At 36.6% G+C, this 24,678-nt stretch overlaps 1 protein-coding gene across 2 annotated transcripts in view; it reads right to left on the bottom strand.

Annotated features, from left to right (window-relative positions):
- Apoltp (Apolipoprotein lipid transfer particle) overlaps nucleotides 1-24,678 on the bottom strand; it is a 6,186,292-nt gene that overhangs the window by 2,763,025 nt on the left and 3,398,589 nt on the right. For both annotated transcript variants that reach the window (XM_081762641.1, XM_081762640.1), the window contains exon 33: nucleotides 2,848-3,045. In XM_081762641.1, the coding sequence (XP_081618767.1) occupies nucleotides 2,848-3,045 (198 nt within the window). The remainder of the gene's footprint in view (nucleotides 1-2,847; nucleotides 3,046-24,678) is intronic.

Below are 24,678 nucleotides of genomic sequence, written 5' to 3'. Positions count from 1 at the left end.
CTGTATATTTGTAGTCTTCCAGATCTTGAGATACTAAATTTTTTACAGAATAATTTTGTTTCGCGTATTATTCGTGTATTAGAAAAAAATCCTTTGTAAACCTGATGAATTACTCATATATGCATTATTTGGGGATTAAAATAAAGCGAAACTTCCCTTCAATGTTTCTACAAGTAATTGTAAGATTTATTCTGCTTTCCGGAACATTTTGTTGCTATACTTAAAGAAAAGTTCAGGTGACTATTTATACCTATTTAGTTGGATACAAACTTTTTATGCGCATTTTGTGTATGCGAGAGAGAAAGGAAGACGAAATTAAAGAATGTTAAAAAGCTAGTAAAGTTTAAAATGTCAAAATCTGTTGTTCAGCCCATTTTAAACAAAAAGATTCCTCACTTTCTCCATTTAAAAGGTTTCCGTTTTACGGTAATATTCTTGTCAACTGACAATACTAGTTCAGTTTCGACTTGATCGAAGTTCAAAATACAATGCTAACGGTAGGATGCGCGCACAATAGCCAACGGAAACGTTAATACTACTCTGGAGGATCTCAATATTTCACATTGAATTTGATCTTGATGCGGGTCACCTCCAGAAATCGGTACCTGTACCAATCAATCTTTTACTTCAAATTACGTAGGAATGGTTGAATTTAAACAGAAAAAGGAAAGAGGAGAAAAGAAAAAAAAAAAAAAAAAAAAACAAGTAAGACAGGTTTGAGTGAAATGTTCCTACGTTTTGCTTTAGAAAGGTGGTGAAAAGCGTAAAGCGTCCCGAAATTCTGCATTGAAAATGTAGCAACCCTAAGTTTTACTCTCTTTTTTCAATTTTTGCAAATCCAAATATTATTTCAGTTATTCCAAGGTACTGTACAGTAGCAGTAATCACAGAAATCAACATCAACAATCTTATCGACTTCTATAATGTTAACTGAAGCAGAAGAGGAAACAAAACATTTATAAATTTTCAATATCTGGTCTAAATACGACGGAAACTCAGCATTTAATTAGGAATGACTTAGTGTTAACAACGCAGTCCTCCGTATGAAGTCTTGTTCTCGATGGAGGATCAGCCTTGTGGTGTTGACGAAGTGTCAATTTTTAGGCAGTAACTATTTCCTTAGTGACGTGTCCGTTTGATGAAGCGATCATTTGACGGAATGTCCATTTCCTTCAACGAAATGTCTGTGTGAGGTACAGACCGTTTATGTCGGCGATGTTACCGATTGAAAACGTGCCAGTTTTTTGAATTGTGTGTTCGACGATCTGACTGTTTCTTTTGATGATGTGACCTTCTTGCATTTTTGACGAAATTAGAGGTTGATGAAGTATCTTCCCCTATGCTTAACATTAAAAAAAAATACCACACGCCCCACACACAAATAGCGGATTTTAATACAAAACAATTATTATAATATATAAATATGTAAATGTGACTTTTATTGCATAATGTTTCGACATACAAAATAATGTAATAGATTCTCCTATTTTCTCACAAATACTATGTAGTTTGAATTTTGTGTTAATATTTATCTGCAAACAAACAAGATTCCAATATGATTACAAAATTACTTGCCTATTATGTATTCAATACAACAACATATAAGAATATTCCTACCATTGCAGACACTAAGTCATCGCATACAAGCTTCTTCGTTGAGTAGTCTGCAAATAAAACTGCCACAAACGTCACACTTTTTTCGAGCATTTCTGACCCTGGAGCAAGGACACTTTACACACATCCCTTGGTTCAATTCAACAAGAATATTTATTTCATGTTTTCGTTTTTGCCTCTCATCATTTTCTCTCTTGCTGGAACAATGCATCCAAAAATGCTAAAAAGTCATTATCACTAACATTCGAGAGATATATCGTTCGTCTGATACGTAAGACTCATATACCTTCTAAATAGAGCACAAGATAGAGAAGAAAGGTAGAAGGGTTATACCATCTCTTATCACTACACTTCCATATCTGTGCATGAAAATTGTATAATAGGAATAACTAACTATGAAAAGCAAGCTAAAATGAACTACCACATACCGATCGCTGAGGAAAACTATGCATATTTTAAAAGTAACATGATTTACCAAGTAGGGTGAAAGTGCGCCCCGCTCTAATAGTTTGTAAATATTTAGAAGGCAATTCATTTAGTACAATTGACTTCCAGGTAAAAATATTATATACAAATAAAAAATAAAGTCGTTGAACCTCATCCTTGTAGAAATATTTTTAGAACAGTAAAACAAAATAATTAGCACTGGGGTGTGTTTGCACCCAACTTGGTAAAAACAAGGTTAATGATGTGTTCCCTTCTTTGACCTATTGACCGTTTTTTTTTTTTTTTTTACGATTTCACTGTTGGGAGCTTTTGACGAAATGGCAGATTAACGAAGTGTCGTATTGTTGTATTGAATATTATTTCATAGGAAAAAAAAATAAAGTTATCATTTTGCTTTGAAGTAAGGAGAATTCAATCTACTGAGGTGCATTTTTATGAATATGAATGAATTTAAATTTAATTTTCATGTTAATTTTAACTAGACAAATGAGACATGTAAATTCTCTGAATGTTATACTTCAACTACTTTAAATGTTTTGTTACTCTCTAAAAATGAACTTCGGTTCATTCGTGCAATTCAAGTAGTTCACACTTCTCTACATCTGAAATAGAAAGCATTCATACTGGAAAATCAAGTAGTTTATAATTTTCTACATATTAACTTACCACAGCAACCATGGTAACCAAATTTCGTGGAATACAAGCATAGGAAATCACTTATGTGTACAAAAATTATGAATAATATTTAGTATGTTTTGGATTTTCTAATAAAATATACTAGCATACCTTAATATCAGCTATCATCACCGAAAAGTCAATATTTACAACTTCTCCGACAAATAATTTAGCAACAGCCCCATTTTCCTCGAATCCTTTAACTGGTGTATAAATCAGGAATGAGAATTCAAAATCAAAATCATTCTTGTATTTCCAAACTCCAGAAAATCCTATGTTGACCTCATTCCACCCCGCCCTCATTTCAATCTGGAAAAGAATAAAAACAGTATTAGTTACCCTAATGATAAGATAGTATTTTCCTAAATAAACCAAGGATCAGCTACAAGACTACACTCAGCATATTGTAAATCATACTGTAGATATATACAAGATCGTAGTTTAAGATATTAATATTGCAGAAACAAATACGAAGTGTAAGAATGTACGAGTGTAGTACGAGTGTAAGAAAACATCAGGTCCTACAACTGCTACAGAAATATGTTTATAACTGCAAACACGCTTTCCTTCTGCAAAATACTTGTTTTAAAAGGTACGGTTCGTCGAGTCATACATTGTAATCAATCTTCATAGACTTCATAGTGCTCTATTGACTTAAAAGTTTGTACCCGAATGAATATATAGTGCTAATGTAGACGTCAATAATACGGTAAAGCGTGGTTTATATATTTGGGGAAACCGAAACAAAATTAAAATTTTGTAGTAAATATATGTTGGCTGTTAGTATATACTCATAAAGTGCTTCGTGTGGAGTGTTGTACTGTATGAGGCGGAAACGTGGACATTACGTAAAGGTGACGAAAATCGATTGGAAGCCTTCGAGATGTGAGTGTGGAGAAGAATGGAAAGAATTAGTTGGGTCGAGCGGAAAACGAATGAGGGAGTGTTAGAAATGGTGGGTGAGAAAAGAACAGTTTTAGATAGTATTAGGAAGAGGAAGAGAAACTGTTTGGGACATTGCCTCAGAAGAGATTGTATCATGAGGACGTCCTAGAAGGTATGGTGGCGGGAAAGAGAGAGAGGGGGCGAAGGAGACTACAATTAGTGGATGATATTAAAACAGAAAGATCATACGCGAAGACGAAGATGTTAGCGGAGGACCGTGGAGCATGGAAGCTTCTCAGCTGCGGCAAGTGACCTGCCAATAAAGGCAGAATACCTATGATGATGATGATGATTAGTATATACCGAAGCGGAAGATAACACTAATAACAAAACAACAGACAATATTCGTGAGTAATTTCAAATACGACGCTCTTCATTTCAAAATATCGGCTTTGCGTCGTGCGCTTCTTTATCGTAAAACATTTTTCCACAGAAGTTTTTCTACTGCGAATGTGCGATTAGGAGATGTCTCAGGAAGGGAAAAAAAAAACTTAACGATCCAGACTTATTTCATTGGCCATTTTTCTTAGCCATACTTGGTAAACTTTTGTTGTTGGGTCGGTTAGCAAAATCCTGAGTTTGATAAGGCATTGTCTTACAGTTACTACGAAAATAGAAACACAACTCAAATTAAGGAGACATATTTTGTTTACCTCAGAATCTGTCTTTTTCTGTACAACTAATGACGTATACGCAATTATCGACTTGAAAAGATCATCTAGGTAAACAAATTTTGAAGAAGAGAGTGTATTCGATATTGTTTAAAATAATCTACATATTTCAACAACCAAATATCGATTTCCTGCCTATTTAGAGTAGGAAAATATGTTCTGACTACTTCTTAACACGAAACACCTTCAAGAAGCTTTCATGATAGAGTGATTAATCAATGTATGCACTACATACACAATATAAAATCATTGGATTAGAGTGCTTGAAATGCCGGACTGTCTCTTCTGTGTTACTTTCAAAGGGCAAACAATAAATGAATAAATAAAACGAAACACAACACTTGTAAAGCCTACATAAACTCTGTTCTAGCAGCACCTATCATAACTTGTTTCCATGGTTCCTATTACTCTATACCCACTCGTAGCTCAAATCAATTATGTTACTTACTTATAATATGAGGAAGATATGATATATTCGCATTGAATATAAAATAACCAAATCTCAACATCATCATCGTCATATGTATTCTACTACTATTGATAGATCACTTTCTGCAACTGAGAAGTTTCCATGCTCCACGGACTTCTTTTTGTTTCTACTTACGATTTTTCTATTTTGATATTGTCCATTAATTGTAGTTCTTCGTCCTCTCCCCCTCTTTCTTGTCATCAAACTCTCTAGTACGTCCCTCGTGATACAGTTCTTTCTTAGCTAATGCCGCAACCAGTTTCTCTTTCTCTTCTTAACAACCTCTAAAATTGTTCTCTTCTCCCCCACCATTTCTAACTACCTTTCATTCGTTTTCCACTCGAGGCAGCTAATTCTCTCCATTCTTCTCACATCAATATTTCGAAAGATTCCACTAATTTTTCATCATTTTTGCGTAAAGTCCATGTTTCTGACCTATGCAGTACAATAACTAAATCTAGCACCATTAAAGATAATTGAGCCGAAAAACGAGCAAACATCAGTAAAACAAGCAATATTAGATTAGGGTACAATCAAAAAAACTGGTGCTCAGTTCTTAGATATTTTGAAATTGTACGTGTGTATACATTGAAAAGGTTAATAATTGCATGCTTTATCTCCGAAGATGCACTGTCGTCATGCACGAATGTATTTCGTTTAAATTTTGTGTGTTAATTGCATTGAAATTCGAACCCTGAATATTTGAGGTGTGCTAGTACCAAACACTGTGGAATATCCTACTGTAGAAACATGATGTGTGGAACTCATACTGTTCCCTGCTACATATAATTTGAGTCTTTCATTACAGGAATTTTCCAATTTTGATATATTTGAGGCACATATGAACATATTGAGTAAAAATTGTTTCAATGTCTATTTCTAAAATTGATTCTTCTCCTAAATTGCCTATCTCTATAGGAATTTCCTCATTAGCTATTTTTTTGAATTACGACTATTCTGTATATTTCTTCTCATGTTTTCTCTAAAGTTACGGCGACTATTTCATCTACTAAAATTTCTTTCATTGTATTAGGATAATAATTAGATTATCTATTTTGATGTATTATTTGAGCATTTGCTTCTTCGTACTGTTTCTTTTTTTCTGTTCCGACACCAGCTTATATTTATAGCATTAGCTTTTTTAATTGCTGAACTCTTTTCTCTGAACTTTTTCACTGCCCGATCATTTTATCCGGCTCTTGATTACTCCGTTCGAGCCCAGTGATCTCATTTTGCGTCTTATCTCGCTCTCTCGTTTTGGAACAATGTGTAATAATCTCAGCGCTTTGGCGTGTGAGATTATTATGTCGCGAAGCTACTTCTTCCTCTTCCGAATCAAATAAATCTGAATCACTTAACTCTGATAATGATTCGGAGTCTGCTGATATATATTTATGCAACTTCATCAATTTACGTAAATCTGGGAATTGTTAAAATCTAAATTTGGTGGATTTTCTCTATACGAAGTATAATAGTACTGTAAACTTGGATGGTCCTCTTCATATCTTTCTGTGGGCAAAAAAAAAAAAAGGGCCAGATATTATTTTGATCATGCGGTAGTTTTTGACCTAATTTTTCTTCTTTGATGAGAATCCAACACGTTATATGATTATTATGGTTGAGTATAGGGGTAGGTTGTCTTTCATTGGACATGTGTAGATTCTCTTGTCCCCCACCATAGAACCCATTGGCGTCTCTGGCATGTAAAATTTGGGGGGGGACATCAAAGGAAATGATCTAACTGTAGTATCTCAGCGGAATTTTAGATTATGTCACTTCAAAATATTGGAGGGGACGCGTCCCCCCGTCCCCCCCGCCAGAGACGCCCATGATAGAACCAACCTTCAACTTGAGAATTTCCAAATATACAAAATTTGGTTAACTTTATCCAGAATTCGAACACCTAGCTTCGTAAATTTTAGTGGTCCAGCTTATCCGCATCTATCGATAAAAAAATTCCAAATTATTCACATTACCATGTAGTCTGTAATGACCTATTTTATACCTTTTGATGAGGTATTATTATCTTATGTGGTTATATGATTGAGTACAGGAGTCAATTCGTTCTTTATAAGAGATATGTATATTTATACACTCCTTTTAAAGTGTTATGAGGGGTACAGAAGACCACCCCCTTAAATTTGGGAATTATGAAAAAACAAAATTTGGTAAGTATCGTTTCAGGAGTCGAAAATATACCGCTGTAAATCTGAACAGTCGATCTTGTTCCATTATATGGATATGTAAATGCTAAAAAAATATTAAAAATGTGAGATGTTTATTGACCGTAATTTATCGCTTTCGATGTGGGTTTATCACATTTTACGGCTATATAGTTGAGTGTAGGAGTCAATTTTCTATTATGCGATTGATACATATTGATACACGCTTTAAAATTTTCGAAAGGCTATATTGACCCACCCCTTTACTTTGGGAATAGTCGAAAAACAAATTTCATTAAATGTTTCCTAGAACAGAAGTATATACCATTGGAAATTTGGTTGATACTGTTTATTCCCTTCACTGGGTAAAAAAAAAAGACAAATATTTGTACTGCCACATGATAGCCACGTGATCAGTTATTGACTTAATTTGTCTTCCTGAATGACGCCTTAACACGCTATATGATTATAGCTTTCAGTACAGAGGTCTCTTCTGTTTTACAGAATATAGGTACATTGATGCACTTCTCCTAAAATTAGGGGTACATTGGCTCACCTTTTTAAATTATGATTTGTGGAAAAGCAATATTTCTTGAATGATCTTCAATTCTCGTATATATACACCCGTACATTTGAATGGTGTACCTTATCATTTTCTATAGGTAAAAAAAATAGCAAAAATTCAAAATTTGGAGGTTTTTGATCTATTATATATTCTTTCATGAGGCCTTGATATGCTATATCCTTATACATGTCAGTAAAGGGGTCAATTATCTTTTCTGATACATTTCGACAGAGATTTTTCCTTTTAAAATGTATTGAAAAATACGTATTACCATCCAGATAAGTTGGGAAGTAAAAGAAAAGTGGTGAACGTTATCTAGAACTCAAAAATATAACACTAAATTTTGGAGCTCGTGCTTATTTCCTTCTACAGGTAAAAAAATGACAAAATATTCATATTACAACGTGGGCGGTTATTGGCCTATTTTATCTTCTTTGAGGAGCCCTTAGTATACTATATGGTTATATAATTGAATAAAGGAGTCAATTTTCTTTCACAGCATACATGTGGACTAATATTTCTACTTTAAAAAATGGTATGGGTTAATAGACTAATCTCTTAAAATTGAGAATTGTCAAAAAAGTAGAATTTGGTCAATGTTTTCTAGGACTTGAAATGTATATTTCTGTAAATTTAGTAGATCCTGTTTTTCCACTTCTTTGAGAGAATATTTTTTTAAAAATAAGTTTTTGATTTATTATATCCTCTTTGGTAGGCTGTATGGTAGTATACGATAATATAGATGAGTATAAGGATCAATTTTTTTTCATAGAATTTGGGAACAATGATGCTCTTCTTTTAAACTTTGGGAGGAATACATTAGCCAACATTTTAAATTTGAGAATTGTGAAAAAATACATATTGGTAAACGTTCTCTATGACTTTAATATATAATTCTCTAAATTTGCTTTGTAGTGCTTGTCACTGTTTATGGGTACAAAATTATTAATAATATTGTCAAATGTAACATTTTATATTTGCCGGGAATTTTTAAATTTTGACAGAAACATGAATTAGCATGAGGCGCTAATTTTGAATATTGTGGTTAACGTTCACATAATTGATATATGCAACTAAATTGTAACAATTATCTGGACGAATACATGGTTCCATTGTCGTTCATTGAATGTGAGAACCTTAAGACATTCTTTTCTTTTTATTTCGGAAGTACAGTATGCGGCAAAACAAATAGTACTGACATTTGCGTATGGATGACGCGTAGGTGCAATGTGGTATAAGCTGTGAGCACCATATGTGTGCTCAGTTGTGTGTAGTTTAGCGTAGTGAGCAGTTGATGCGAAGATAATATTACTCGCAACAGAGGAGGAGTTCTTTATTTTCGAGGCATGTTTACGGGTCAGAATTTCACTGCAGGGATGAGCGACCATGCCTACTGTATTGCTCTGGAGTGCAATTATGGCATATAAAGATGAAGATTTCATCAGCAACATTTGGTTCAGTGATGAAAGCCATTGGCACATTCATCGCTACATCACTCGACAGTTGATTTTTAACCCATTCTTGCTTGATTTGCTCTGTTTCTACCACACCAAAAGTCTATCGTTACAACAGCAATGGAGGTAGCAAGACGTACCTACTGTAAACACTGCAAGTGAGTCACTTTCCCTTCTGCTCACAAGAGTTTGGACATCTTTTGACTTCCCGTGGAACAGATTTTCCATATCCCCCCACTCCGCTGACCTCACGGCTCAAAATGCCTAAATATGGGGTAAGATGAAGGAAGCAATTTTCCGAACAGAGAACCCCCTACCAGTATACCATAGTTTACTGGTATACCATATACCAGTATACCATAGAGAGAAGATTAGGCCATTTGTTTTGTCGCTCCAGCAACCCATGTTCACTAACATGTTCATCGACCGACAGGACAGCTATGCAGAATGTGTGTCAGGTGGTGATCAACGTTTTGAATACATGATATGCCGGCACGATTCATCTTAAATTTACAATATATAGTTGAGTAACATTCTGTTGCCTTCTATTTTGTAACCTTTCTTATATTTCGTTATGTTGTACCACAAATAACTACAAATATGTCAAGGATGTGATTTCAGTACTGTTTGATTTGCAGCATACTGTAGTACATTTGGGAAACGTTTAAATTTTAGAACTGTCAAAAAGTCACAAATTTTTAATTGTTCTTCACAACTCGGTGAATTTAGTGGGTAGTTCTATGTACAGTCTGTCAGGAAAGTATGAGAATTAAATCAATCTAATGTTTACTGAGGGGCAAGAAGAAAAGTCTAATCTGAATAAGACATTGCAGAGGGGCACAAGCTGTGAATACGTATAGTGCATAGTGTAAAGAATGAGCGACACCGAAAGAGAAATCCAGAATCAGCTGCTAAACAGAGAAAAAAGAGTAAAAATTGTCGAAGTGAGAACATAAAATACAAATACCAGCAAGTACGCCGACAACTGAAATTTACCAAGCAATGATCTTGGTGTAGTCTTTAAGGTGCTGGCTTACAAAAGCATGGTAGTTGCTCGGCAGACGCCGTGCCGTTCACCTCGTTGTTCCGGTAGGTGTTCGAGTGGAAGTAGTGAATGTGTTAACTTGCTTCAACTCAACCTGCATTGTCAAGTGGACTATTTTCGACTACCAAGTAGTTCGTGTTCTATTTACTCTTTTTCATCATATTGTCTAGTGCGAAAAGTGCATTATGTCTGTTATCCGAGTGAATACTTTACGTTTGTCATTTCAAGAAGTTGTGAACAAGCCTAATACATTAGTCTTGCATGAATGGATCCGCAATACTTTTCATCTGCATCCTGATCAAGTTGTCAGTATTAAGTTCGATTATAGTCGCAAACAGTTATATCTTAAGTTAATATCGCAAGTGCTTTGTGAACAAATTATGTTTCGAGTCAATGGAAAGGTTAGTTATTCAGATGATTTTGGTACATATAACATTTTATCGATTCTGCCAGTTCCAATATTATGACTGTCCGCTTACATTTGGTACCCACCGAGTTGAAAGATCATCATATTTCCCGCGTGTTATCTCAGTACGGGGAAATCAAATCAATTGCAGACGAAATGTATTCTACTGTACACATCTATGAAGTAAGAACTGTGAGAAAGATAATGCGTGTGAAAATTAAGCGCCCTACACCTTCTTATGTGACTATCTGTGGTTAACGTATGGAGGTCAAGTTAAAACCTGTGCCATTTGTTACTCACGAAATAATTTTCTGATGGAATGTACAAAGCGCCGTATCCCTCCAAACGTACCAGCTTCAGTATCCAGTGTCTCACCATCCAGAGCCCCACCCATGCCCGGCAATTTGAATAAAGCGGATACTCTACCGAACGTTCATTCGTTTACTAGTTTTCCTGTACTAAGTGAGAAACGTCCTCCAACTTTAGGGGAGAACCTTCCACCACCAACTGCAACTTCTGCAAATACTTTTGCTAAGGCGCTCAGTGAAACTGAACCCACTTGTCCGCTTGATGTTGCCCCTAGTTCTACAGCTGCATCTCACACCAGTTCCTCTGCTATTGCCTCCCAGCAGATCCTTGCTTCCAATACAACGCAGAGTGACTCATCCAGTTCCACTACCATAGCGCCTAATACTTCGGATTTCCCACAACAGAGTGTTACTGTTTCTGCATCTTCAGCATCGGAGATGGATACCCTACCAGAAATCACAGTAAGTACTCCACCGTTAGTGGACATTGATGACTCCCACCAGGAAGTAAGCGATTCTTTTGATATAGATTCACCATCTACAGAATCATCCCAGTTTCCCTCTCTAACCGAGAAGTGGCGTCGCAAAGGTAGATCTCAGTCTTCACTTCGTGATAAATCCAGTAGAGCCAATAAACTTCAGGAAACTAAGAGTGTTCCCCCCGTAAACAACAATTGTGTGTCTGGTTTCACAAGGTCACGAGTAGATCCCCATCACAGTAAAACAAGTGCTAAGGCAAATGATACTGCTGTCTCTTCGGACAAGTGATCATATCACCTCCCAGTATAGAATGGGAATGTGTGCGAGTGTTGCCAACCGTCTTTGTTTTTTCAAGTGTATTGTGTCATTTCCTTGTGTCGTGATTTTTTTGGTGTCTTTTTAATTTCTGTGGCCATTGAACATGTATGCCACGCGTATAACAACTCTTAATATCAACAGCGTTTCTAGTCTTACCAAGCAAAAAGCGCAAGCCGATTACATCAGAAAATCGTCTCAGGATATAGTTTTCCTTCAAGAATGCATATTGACAATTTATCCTTTCTTTTTAATCATTTGTGCGAAGGCAATGCTTCCGAAACTGGTTCTGGAATAGCTATTATATATTGCAAAGATATCTCATTAACCGCCTTCTCAAAATTTCCGTCAGGTCGTATTATCACAGCCAAGTATGAAAGCATATACTTTTGTAATTTATAATAACCGTCCGGGAATTATAAACGTGATGAACGAAACCCCTTCTTTCTCACCGACGTTCCAATGGAGTTACATTCTGGTGTCAGATATTTGATTTGTGTAGGAGACTACAACGCAGTGTTAGATCCTACAGACTCATGTTTTGGTTACAATACTTCTAGTACATTACGTAAATTGATTCAAGACTTTAAGTTAGTTGACGTATGGCGTCATTATAAAGGTAACGCCCCAGGGCACACTTTTTTCGACGAAATGGATCCTCACGTTTGGGTAGGATCTATGTCAGTACCACTTTAATTCATTTTGTGCGCTCCAAAAACGTTCAACCGGAATGCTTTTCTGATCACTGTGCTGTGGTTTGCACCATTGACCTACCCTTCCGTAAGTACTTAAAGTCATCTTTTGTTTGGTAACTCAAAAACAGCATTTTAACTGACGAGAATCTACAGTTGCTTATTACCAATAGATTGAATTATTTAATACACTTTAAATCTCACAAAAAAGTTTGTTTTCATGGTGGTTACATCACATTAAACCGTCCTTTCGGTCTATTTTTAAACAGCACAGTAAAGACAGATCCTCTCTTCTTAAAGAGCAATATAATTATTACCATAACTTATTATGTGACTACTATAAAGAACTTGCTCAAGGAGTAGACGTACTCCCTCGTATTAAGGAAATTAAGGCACTCTTTCTCATTTTACATCGTAAAAAAATCAAGTTTTTTCTTCACGAGAGGCAAAACAATGATGCTTTAGAATAAAGTTCCCTCTTTACATACAGTTATCTGTGAAAGGCGAAGAGGTAAACAAAACCATATTTCCAAGGTCATCTTTCCTAACGGTGTAGTTCACGAGCATGATCAGGTATTCCCAGCTTTGTACGATGCATAGCAGAACCTATATTCCACCGCTCCAACCCAATCCTATGACCTTTGCTTCGATCGTCCAACCGGTACTTTCACCCCGGAGGCTCGTAACATCTTCAATGCGCCCTTTACAGAAAGAAAAGTCAAGCAAGCTACTTTTGTGGAGAAGTTAAATAAATCTCTGGGACCCGATGGGCTTACACTAGATTGTTATCGCCAATTTCACAGCATTCTTACGACTTTTCTCACATCAATGTATAACGAACTCCGACTCACTCCTAAGTTCATATCTTCCTTTCCCGCTGGCATTATGGTACTTGTACCTAAACATGTAGATGCGCATGACTTTGATAATTTTAGATCGATTACCCTCCTCAATGTGGACCAGAAAATTTTATCTCGTTATCTTGCCTCTTATTTAGAACCGTTTTTAAATCAAATCTTACACAATGATCAGTATTGCTTAAAACATGCAAAACCTATGTTTTTAGTATTAAGTAATATACGAGAAGGTATTCATTGGTGGCAGAAATATAGCTCTCCGCAGGTCGCTTTATCAACTTTTGGTTTTCATAAGGCATTTGACAGATTGTCACATGATTACATCTTTAAGGTACATGAAAAATATGGTTTCGGAGACAGTTTTCTTAATTTGATTAAATTTCTATATACTCAACGCTATGTAAAATTAAAAGTTAATGGTGCACTTACATATCCTATCACTGTACGTCAAGTTATTGCACAAGGTTGCTCCCCTGTCTTCCATTCTATATAGCTTGGTTCTTGTTCCCTTTCTTTTAACACTGGATCAACACATTAAAGGTATACATATTGGAGCAACATCCTTAAAATTACAAGCATTTATAGACGATATACATTGTTTTATTAACAGTCCACAGGAACTGTCACGTGTTGAAAATCTCATATCGAACTACGAGTGCGTTTCAGGTGCTATTCTCAATAAACAAAAGTCACGCCTGATGTGTATAAACCCGGCTGACCAACACGTGTATTTGTCTGCGATTCCTTTCGCATCAAAATATTAGGCGTAACTTGGCAACGTCGCATAGCAGATACTATAGACTACAATTTTCATACCACAACATGTACTTTGGTTGCACTCATTCACCACAATAAAGCCAGGCAGGTAAATCTTGCAGGCAGAGTGTACCTTTTAAAAGTTTTTATGTTTAGTCGCCTTTAGTTTCTGACTCAATTATTTTCCTTGCCGAAGAAATACCTAAGTATCATACGAAAACACACAGGGCAACTGCTGTGGCATAATCACGGCCTACGGGCAAATCGCGAGACTGTGTGTTTATCAAAACGTGATGGTTGCCTTGGCCTTAAAAACATTAAACTTCAGAGCTAGTCGCTGCTGATACATCGCGTCTGCCAAACATTATGCTCCTACCCAGAGTCCTTTTCCAGCAAGGCTTTATGTGTTCCACTACGTCATATTGAGTTACAAGCTCCCCTGCATATACAACCTTGGATTTTACTTGTGCAATACCTCAAGGACGTATTTCTTGATATTAGTTACTCGCTTATCGCACGGAGTCACCTTGAAGATTTTTCTGTTAGACAATTATATAATCGTTATCATGCCACCACAATTTCGGTTTCCCGTATTGTAGAACATTACTCTATGACAAACTGGAAGCAAATCTGGGCAAACATTCATACTTCGGTATTGTCTCCTGCCATGCAGTCTCTTTGGTACAGTGTTGCTCATTATATATATCCTACTAACGGGAGACTTTATGAATTGTGTTTCTGTAATATTTCTTTCTGTGGTACTTGTTATGTTCTCGATACTCTCTAACACCGGCTCGAAAGCTGCTCACGAAACATGGCTATATGGTTTCAGTATCAAAAAATCATTGCCCGTATCTGCAGAATAACTCCTTCTAATATTCACTGTACGCCATTCATGCTGCTTCCGGATTATCAATTTTATCCCAACACTAAACATGACGCAATTTTATGAAACACGTCCCAAACTATCGATATTCATTTATGTAATGATTTTAATAGTAATGTGATTTTGTATCTCAACCAACTATTGTTACGTATGCAAATTATAGCACTTTCATTTAGTAAACCAAATTTACTAATTTGCTAGCAGCAATTTTTTGATGTGTCTATTGTACTTTTTTGGTGTAATTGGATGCTCAAAGTACAATTTTGTTTGCTAATCCTTTCTGACGTAATTGGCTAAAAAGAGTACAATAAAGTATTAAGAAAAGGCATAGGACTTCAGTTCGAATCCCTTGCAAGGATATTTTTTTTAATAATGCATACAGCTCATGAGAGATGGTAAAAAAGGTCGTATTTAGTCTTTCATAGCAATCATTATTGGTAATGTTTAGCACTGATAATAGTTTTGTCTTTGAGTATTCCTTCTATTTTAGTTTTCATTTCGAAAGAGAAGAATATTACAACAAACGCCACCAAAAATTCCGTTTATTTTGAATGTAAACGCTATATGCAATTAGTAAAAAATAAAAACTGAACGTTCCGTTGTAGCTGCAAAACGTAAAAAAAGTGAAAGTGGAGGGTTTCGAACCCATACTCATGGTCATTAAAAATATAATCACTGCATACCTTAAACCTCTCGACTACGTTGTCTACGTTGAGTTCTGCCAGGCTAGTGTTTAGGTTAGGCTGGTCAAACCTTCTGCAAAGACACCCGGGTTAGCTCTGACGCACCAGAGGTGCGAGAAGGGAGAAGGGTGCGAGGCACTTCCTTTCTCTCTCTCTCTCTCTCTCTCTGTGTGTGTGTGTATGTGTGTTTATCTATCTATCTGTATATACATAACGACTTTTGTAAATACCATAACGTCCGTAATCTTCAGAGGATTGAGACCAAACTTAGCACAAACATTAATTGTTGAAATATCTTCAACGAGTTCGTTAGCCAGAATAATAAGATGAAAATGTTCAAAATGGCGGCCCTTCAAACTCTTAAAATGTTCCAAAGGAAACCAAATTTCACTCATAGGTTGGTATTCACAATGTTTGAGTGACTTTTCCTCTTTTACTGAAATATTTGTGTGCAGTGACGTATCCTCTTTTATTGAAATATTGGACCCGGTTAATCACCTATAGAAGTTTCACGCCCTTTCGCTACGGACTGGCTTTTTTTGCATGGGGGTATTTTCCTATCGGAAGAAGATGATTGTTAGTGATGATATGAAGTTACACATTAAACGTGAAGTAACTTCTGAAACGTGTTTCTTGAAAGAATAATATAATAAATGTGCTTTTCCCTACACAGAGAACTGTAAATCATGTATTTCGAGTTCGGAAGCGTGAATGGCAAGCAGTGTTATTTGATTTGCTTCTAGTAACACAGTACATTGCAAATAGTGGTAGGAAACGTTAGTGGTAAGTAAAATATATATATATATATATATATATATATATATATATATATATATATATATATATAGATAGATAGATAGATAGATAGATAGATAGATAGAGAGAGAGAGAGAGAGAGAGAGAGAGAGAGATGGTGATCAGAAAAATGGAAACACCTGTAGTTGGCAACACGTCAGATGTATGGGTTGGCAGTGGTGTCGTGACGCCCGCAGCGCCGGACTGCTGACGTCAGGCGCAGTGGTACAGCAGTGTCCAGTGGCTGCAGCAGACGGAGGTAGTGTAAAATGGTAGACCTCTCAGATTTTCAAAGAGGGCAAATTGTTGGTGCGCGGTTATGTGGAGTGAGTGTGACGGCAGTGGCTATTGTGTTAGGTGTGTCGCGTGGGACAGTGTCGAAGGTGATGACGGCCTACAGAACACACGGGAAAACCACATCGGGGAAGCGGATCAGTGGGCTGAAGAAAATGATAAGTGACAGGTCACGCCGGGTTTTAAAGCACATTGTCACGCAGAACCGTCGTGCCACTGCGGAGCAAGTGACGGAGGAACTCAATCAGCACCTCCCCCACCCTGTTTCGACAATCGCAGTCCGCCGCGAATTACATGACATGAACTTACGGGGTCGTGTTGCACAGGCCATAACGCTCATCAGGGACCATAACGCTTTCGCACGCCGCAAATGATGCCGCGACCATGCAACTTGGACCGTTGAGGACTGGAAACGTGTGATATGGTCGGATGAGTCATCCTCCACACTATTCCCAACCATGGACCGTGTTTATGTGTGGAGAACGCCCAAAGAAGCTTTTGATCTGCAGTGTCTCCGATCATCTGTGAAACATGGCGGCGGCTCGGTGATGCTGTGGGCCGCCATATCATGGTTTTCATTGGGTCCTGTGGTCACATTTAGCGGAGGAATCACTGCCAACGATTATGTGGCAATTTTAGGTGACCACTTGCATCCTATGGTACGGATGTTGTTCCCGGACAATGACGGACAATCATCCAGGATGATAATACACCCATTCACACAGCTGGCGTTGTTGCAGCGTAGTTTGAGGAACATCGGGATGAAGTTCAACACCTTCCCTGGCCCGCGCAATCCCCAGATCTGAACATAATTGAACATCTGTGGTCCGACTTGGAAACACGACTCCGGCGACGATTTCCACCTCCATCCTCTCTCACAGAACTGGGCGATACCCTGCACGAGGAATGGTGTAAAAATCCACTTGCTACTATTCACGACTTCTATGCCTCCATCCCACGTCGCATCAAGGCTGTTCTCAAGGCAAAAGGTGGCCCGACACCATATTAATCTCGTAAGTTGCAATTTCGTTCAGATGTTTCCATTTTTCTGATCACCATTTAAATATTTATATATATATATATATATATATATATATATATATATATATATATATATATATATATATATAGATAGATAGATAGATAGATAGATAGATAGATAGATAAATAGATAGATAGATAGATAGATAGATAGATATAATGAAAAAGTGTTGTTTGTGGCAACGTAATATATTCCTCAATTCTTCATCAAACGTAATGATTTAAACGCCATATCTCCCTGACAATCAAAATATTAGCAATTTATATCGATAGAACGGGAAATGGTAGAGTGATGGGAACAACGTTGGACAGTATGCACTCATAGTTCTCAGAAAAATAAGCGATTTCAATGCAAAAAGAACGAACAGGCATTCTCATAGGGAGTCATCGGGCCACGGCAAAGCCCTCTTTAGGCAAAATGTCGATAACTTATAACGAGAGAACAGGAGGTGATAGTGGAACGGGACCAACGTTGGACACCGTTGACTAATAAGGCGCGTTGAAAAAAATTATGAGGGGCGCCAGCCAGCCTTACTTATTTCCACATGATAATATAAAATTATATTATGCAAAATACGAGTTAGCTAGTAGTATTTCTTCTTCTTCTTCTTCTTCTTCTTCTTATTATTATTATTATTATTATTATTATTATTATTAACATTGTCTTCTCATTACGTGTGCATGTTAAGCATGAAACCAAAGTTCCACCATTCGTAGAAAGAATAAGAATAGACATTTACTTTAACTGTGAAGGATGACGAAAAGTACTAAAAGAGTGACTACCTGTAGCGAAAAGAAACATTCCTTACTTTCAAATTGATAAAAAAATTAAGCCAAGATAGGTTCGAACTCCGGTGGCCGGCGTGAAAAGCTAGTGCTTTGTCCACTCAACTACTGTCTCGTTAGGGACTGCAACCACTGCATTTACAGCAATCACCGTCGTGGGTTGTATACTATGATCACGTGTTCCTTCTTTGCTGGAAGTCGATAATGTTCTTTCATGTAGGAGTTAAACCTACATGGTATGTAATGCATGAGGTATTTACACCTACATGCTCCCCATATAATGTAATAAAAGGGTCATGCTGGGAATAAGAAAAAGAACATTCCTTGGACAAAACGGAAACTGTTGGCATCAGGAATATTTATCTACGAGGCAGGCGCAATAACATAATTCAGAAAAGTTACTGTTTAGTTCAGTAAACGAAAAAAGAGATATGGAAAGCAAACATGTAGCGTCAACGAGATCGACCAGAGTTGACAGAAGTGGAAGCAGACATGTAGTAATACAACAACTTTGGTTAAATTGATAATTCTTTCTGTATCAGTAGTAGATCGTATCACAATTTTACGAGAGAGCAGAGAAAGACTTACTAAACCTATCATATAGAAAGCTTTACTAATCCAGTGGTTTGCAGGATTGTATATTCACTAAAAGATCAGACACAATTCAACTCTTCATACCTCAGCTTCCAGTAGCTAGATACATGCAATTTCTGGTTAGATACTGAAACTCCTGTCGGATTTTAACACATGACGTCTTCCAGGACACAAAATTCTTTGCATTACTTCTTTGTTTGTAGACAGCGATTAGTTTAGTGTACCGAAAGTTTGTGTGTAAACTAGGAATGGCCAATTCCGGAATTTTTAATTTTCTGACTCCCGAAAAAAAACAGACAAGTTAGGAAATTCGCAAAATTCCGGAATTCGGAAAAATCCGATTTCGGGAAAGATCCGGAATTCGGAATAATCCGGAATTTATAAATTTCTGATTTCGTAAATATTCCGAAATTCCGCAAAATCCGGAAGTTTTCCGAATTACATAACCTTTCGAAATCCGGAAAGTGAAAGTTCCGCTTCCGGAAAATGAATGAATTTGACAAGGAAATGGCGGCTGCTTTGAAACAAATGAAGAGTGTGAGAATTAAATCTTTCATATCTGTAGTTTCGCATGGAGAAAAACACAAACTTCTGAACCAACAGCTTAAGAACAACTCAAGTTGTTAATATAAACTTTGCCGAAGATTATTGATTTTTATCGTCATAAAAGAAACACGAAACTATCGTCAACATTTCTCCTCTTGCCTCGATTCTCGAAACAGTGTATGTCCATTCTTTAAGTAACAATTGCTCTGTAAACTGACTCTTATAGGCTTTTTTGTTACTTTGTATTTCAGAGCTCATTGAAAAATGGCCTGTATAGTTTTTTTTTGTAGCAAAGCTTTTATATTTGCCTTAGCATACCATAAAAATAGCTTATTATATGCCTTACTGTTGCGTGATATTCAGTTATTTTTATTACAGTTATTTCCCTTAAAACATATAGTAGAATACATGAAATTTTAGGGGAACGCTTTCGTTTAAAATTAGGGTAGTTGCAGAAGTGTGTCTTGAAGGTACTTAACCCATTCCTCGAAATGTCTACATTTAAGTAAGTTTTGCCAAATTTTAGGGCAAGTTGAAAACTTTAATACCATTATTATTATTATTATTATTATTATTATTATTATTATTATTATTATTATTATTATTATTATTATTATCACTGAAGTGTTGTGAATTCAATGGTTCACCCTGTTCCACACAGCTCCTGGCTAGTAGGCATTGTGCTGGACAAACAACGTGCGTGTCTTCCGCTTCCTCCCACTTTCTTTATTCCGAAATTTCTTTCACTCTCATCATCGACGTCTTCTGTGGCTTGGCCGGCATAACATTACTTAAAAGCAAATTTTCGTAGAGCTCTTGTGAGTTCAGTAGCCCTGCTTACTACATGAAATTTCTTTGGAAACATTCAGTTTAACATTTCGCTAGTTGCAGGGACGTCTGGAGATGGTATGTCCTGATGCTCCTGACACTTCTCTCACAATCCCTACAATTTTGGAACTTCCCGTCTAAAGCTAGGGGCAAATTTATAGATTTTAATAAAATCTGTCCTCTCACGGAATTTATATTCTATATTATTATTATTATTATTATTATTATTATTAGTAGTAGTAGTAGTAGTACTGAAGGTTGGAAACCTCAATATTACATCCTACTAAGCTATCTGATGGGTGGGGTACCTGATTCGTTCCCAAGGCAAGTAAGCTTGAGACGTACAAAATCGTGCTCTTGGGTTTTCTCGGACACTCCCACTTTCTCATCCCACATATTCATACATCATAATTTACTTGGTTTAGTCACAGTCTTCCTTAACCTAGCAGGCATAATCATGGGACATTAAACGTAAAGATTACATTTTAAAGCGTTTAACCCAAACCAATCCGAACCGAAAAACATTTACCTTAACTTAACAAAGGATAATACCTTAGCCTAAAACGAAATCCTTATATATCGTTTGGAACTTTTCTAAAATATATACAGATATTGTGAAAAGTGGCAATATAGTGTCTGCTTTTAAACAAAACAACCAAATTACGGTTCGTCTTCGGAAACAACGAACACATACTGTTTCAAGCGTAAACCGAACTCAAACCAGTTAATCGAGTCTTGGGTGAATGAAAACTTGGCCCACGACCGACTGTCCCACCACCCACCGTGACCCACTGTGAACCACCACCCACCGTGAACAACTTTGATCCATGACCCTCCACCCACCATGATCCACCCTGACCCACCACCCACCATGAACTATTGACCCACCAAGACACATTGTCATCAACTGTGACACTTGATCCACTGCCTCTTCAATACCGACTAAAGAGTTTGCACTTTTAATAAAACAAGGTTATGAAATTCTAACTAATCGGAGTTTGAATTTCTCTGGTCAATCCCTCAAGCGCCGCTCTGTTACGGCGGATCTGATTTTTACGATATAAAATGGTAAAGTGTTTGTCATAGATATAAAATGGTAAAGTGTTTTTACGATGAATTTCAATTAAATTACCATGGTGTAATTATTTCCTTGTTCAATTATCGATACTTTTCAGTGGAAAAATTGATGAAATTTTTGAAGTCCGAAATCAAGGTAAGTAAGTTCGTTCCTAAGGCAAGTAAGCTTGAGATGCACCACATCGTGCTCGTGGGTTTTCTCGGGAAACCCCCGTAAATATGTCTGAAATGTGTAACAATGTTTTGGACCTATGGGTCTTTTAATTTTCAGTTTCGGCAGCCTATAACTCCAAAAGGAAGCATTTGTGCACCCAGGTTGGTCTATACACAGTCGTAGTAGTGGCATCAGGAATCTCCCTCTAAATGTTGTCTTTCTTAACACCCTATATATATATATATATATATATATATATATATATATATATATATATATATATATATATATATATATATATATATATATATAGGATGTTAGTGAACAATATCGACAAATTGGAAGAGGTGATTCCTCACATCAAGATCAGAGAAAAAGTTCGTATGGACCTATTTGCGAAAAGTGCATAGTTTCAGAGCTAGGCTGTTCAAAATCGCAAAAAACCTAAATATCATCAGAACGTATTTCGAATTTCAGATACTGTTGATGGTGGTCGTTATCAGCGTAAAGGAAGTTGCGCATACACAATTCAAAAATGCATATTACATCAATTTTCAATGGGTGATCAAAGTATTGCATGTAGGGTTTAATTCTCAAATATCCTCTCAATAGAGTTTTGAGATATACTTTTATTTCAAGGAGGGTCTACAGGAGACAGGAAGTAAGGCTTGACAACAATCGACATCCAGTGCTTCGGAAAGATATCGGAAGTGTTAGGAACCTGCAGCGTCCTGGTTTTTGTGTTCGGAGTAACGTGTGATGCGATATATTTCGACACGGTATTGTTCACGTTTTCTTCACTTATAAGCGTGAAATGAAAAAAAATCGCAGCATTCTTTTTTCCGAGGACCAGAGACCGTGGTGTTGACAAAACGAGCCCCGCGCGGCTTCTAACCCGTTTTTACTGATCCTACTACTACTACTTACACAGTGGAATCGTATAGCAAAACTGCACACATAAGGTAAGCAAATCACTTTTTTGAGTATTATTAAAAAAAAAAAACAGAACATTCTTGGTCCGGGTTTGAATCAACACCGGTCTCCCACGAAGACCACCAAAACAGCAATTTGATTTCTCTTATCTTTGTGGTACGTGGCTAGAAACTGATAACTCCAACCAACCAGAACCACGTATTTCGCTCCTATGAGTACGGTCAAGCGTGATTTAAAAATGTGCTTCTGAACACTGGTCAATTTGTGTACGTTTTAATTTCAAGGCCTCCATTTCCCTTTTTCATTTGTTTCTGTTTACTTACCTGAGATGAGTATCTCTAAGTGAAGAAATAAACCTTGAGGCATTTTTGGATAATGATATTTGTAATTGTAATAAGAGCAATTGGACTTATACTACTACTTCGCTTGCGAGACACGCAGCCTGTGAGTTTATGGAGCTAACTACTGGAAAAAATACATTTTTTCAATCATTGTAATATTTAAATTATTATATAAAAATTTGAATGTAACTGTGTGTGCCTAATCATCAGGGCCAAATGTAAGTCAAATGAAATGAAGTTTGGAATATAGTTCCGACTTAATCCAAACTTGGATGTGACTATATTGCTTTCATTATAATAATTTCCTAAGGGATACTGCGATACGAATTTTTGCAAAAAAATTGGGTATCTCACAAGCCGTTCAACTTACGGAGCTGAAATTCAGTATATTAACTCTTTATTGAAAATGAACAGAACGACTTCTGGCATTTTAAAACTTGTCATTTATGGAGAGGGGCGGCACTTCGTATATATGGTAAATCTATAGTGGATTAATGTCTAATAATAATCGAAAACGATCGATATGAGTCGTAGTTGAGAAACAAAGAATATAGTGTTTCGTATCATATACCCATATGTGCTTACCATGTGCTTTCTACTATAATAATTGCTGAAGCTTGTGTATTATATGCAGCGCTTAGAGTACAGGCCATTCAACCCATAAAGTTCTGAGAAAATATAAACACAAAGTTTGTAATGCAGGCTTCTGTACATTGGTCTACTCTCCCTGCTTTTGGACTTTTATAATTTCAGCTGTTTTTCCACTGAAAATTATCGATAATTCAACAAGGAAATAAATAGACCATGATAATTTAATTGAAATTCATCGAATTTTACTCATGACAAACACTTTACCATTTTATATCGTAAACATCAGATCCATTATTATTGTAACAAAGCGGTGCTTGACCGATTGTCCAGAGAAATTCGATTACTTAGAATTTTATTATAAGTGAAAACTCTGTAGTCGGTAGAGAATAGGCCGTGGATCATAGTGGTTGTGGGTGGTTCATGAGGGTGGTTGTTCATGGTGGGTCGAGAGTCAGAGTGGATCACGATGGGTGATAGATCAGTGTATTGTAGGTCGAGTTTTCATTGACTCACGACTCAGTTAACTGGTTTGAGTTCGGTTTAAGTTTAAAACCGAATGTGTCCGTTCATTTCAGAAATCGAACCGTAATTTTTGGTTTTGTTTGAAAAGAGGTACGATACAGCCACTTTTAAAAAAAAACCGTATATATTTTAGAAAAATTCCAAACGATATGTAATGGTTTCGTTTTAGGTTAAGGTATTTTGAGTCTGCTGTTTCACTTTTGAATGGAATTACGATTCCCCATGTTTTTTTCTTCTATATATATATATTGTGAAAACACGTTAATGAGCAAAAGAAAATATAACTGTTTTTTGGTTCGGATTGGTTTGTGTTAACAGCTTGAAAATGTAATATTTATGTTTAATGTCCCACGATTACGCCTGTTAGGTTGAGGAAGACTGTGATTAAACCAAGCGAATTATGATGTACGAATTGGTGGAATGAGAAACTGGGAGTGTCCCGACCAAACCCACAAGCACGATATTATCCGTCTCAAGCTTACATGTCTTGGGAAAAAAAAATTCTACAAATTGATAAATGTTAAACGGAATATTTCCAGAGAAATTTCATGTAGAAAGTAGGGCTACTGAACTCACAAGAGCACTAGGAAAATTTGCTTTTAAGTAATGTTATGCCGCCTAAGCTACATAAGACGTCGATCATGAGAATGAAAGAAATTTTGGAACAAAGAAAGTGCAAGGAAGCGGAACACGGACAAAACCTACACACACGTTGTTTGTCCAGCACAATGCCTACTGGCCAGGAG

The sequence above is a fragment of the Thermobia domestica genome, chromosome 6 (assembly GCF_964235325.1).
Source record: "Thermobia domestica chromosome 6, izTheDome1.hap1.1, whole genome shotgun sequence".
NCBI classification, from domain to species: Eukaryota; Metazoa; Arthropoda; class Insecta; order Zygentoma; family Lepismatidae; genus Thermobia; species Thermobia domestica.
This window is presented reverse-complemented; position numbering and strand designations above follow the sequence as displayed.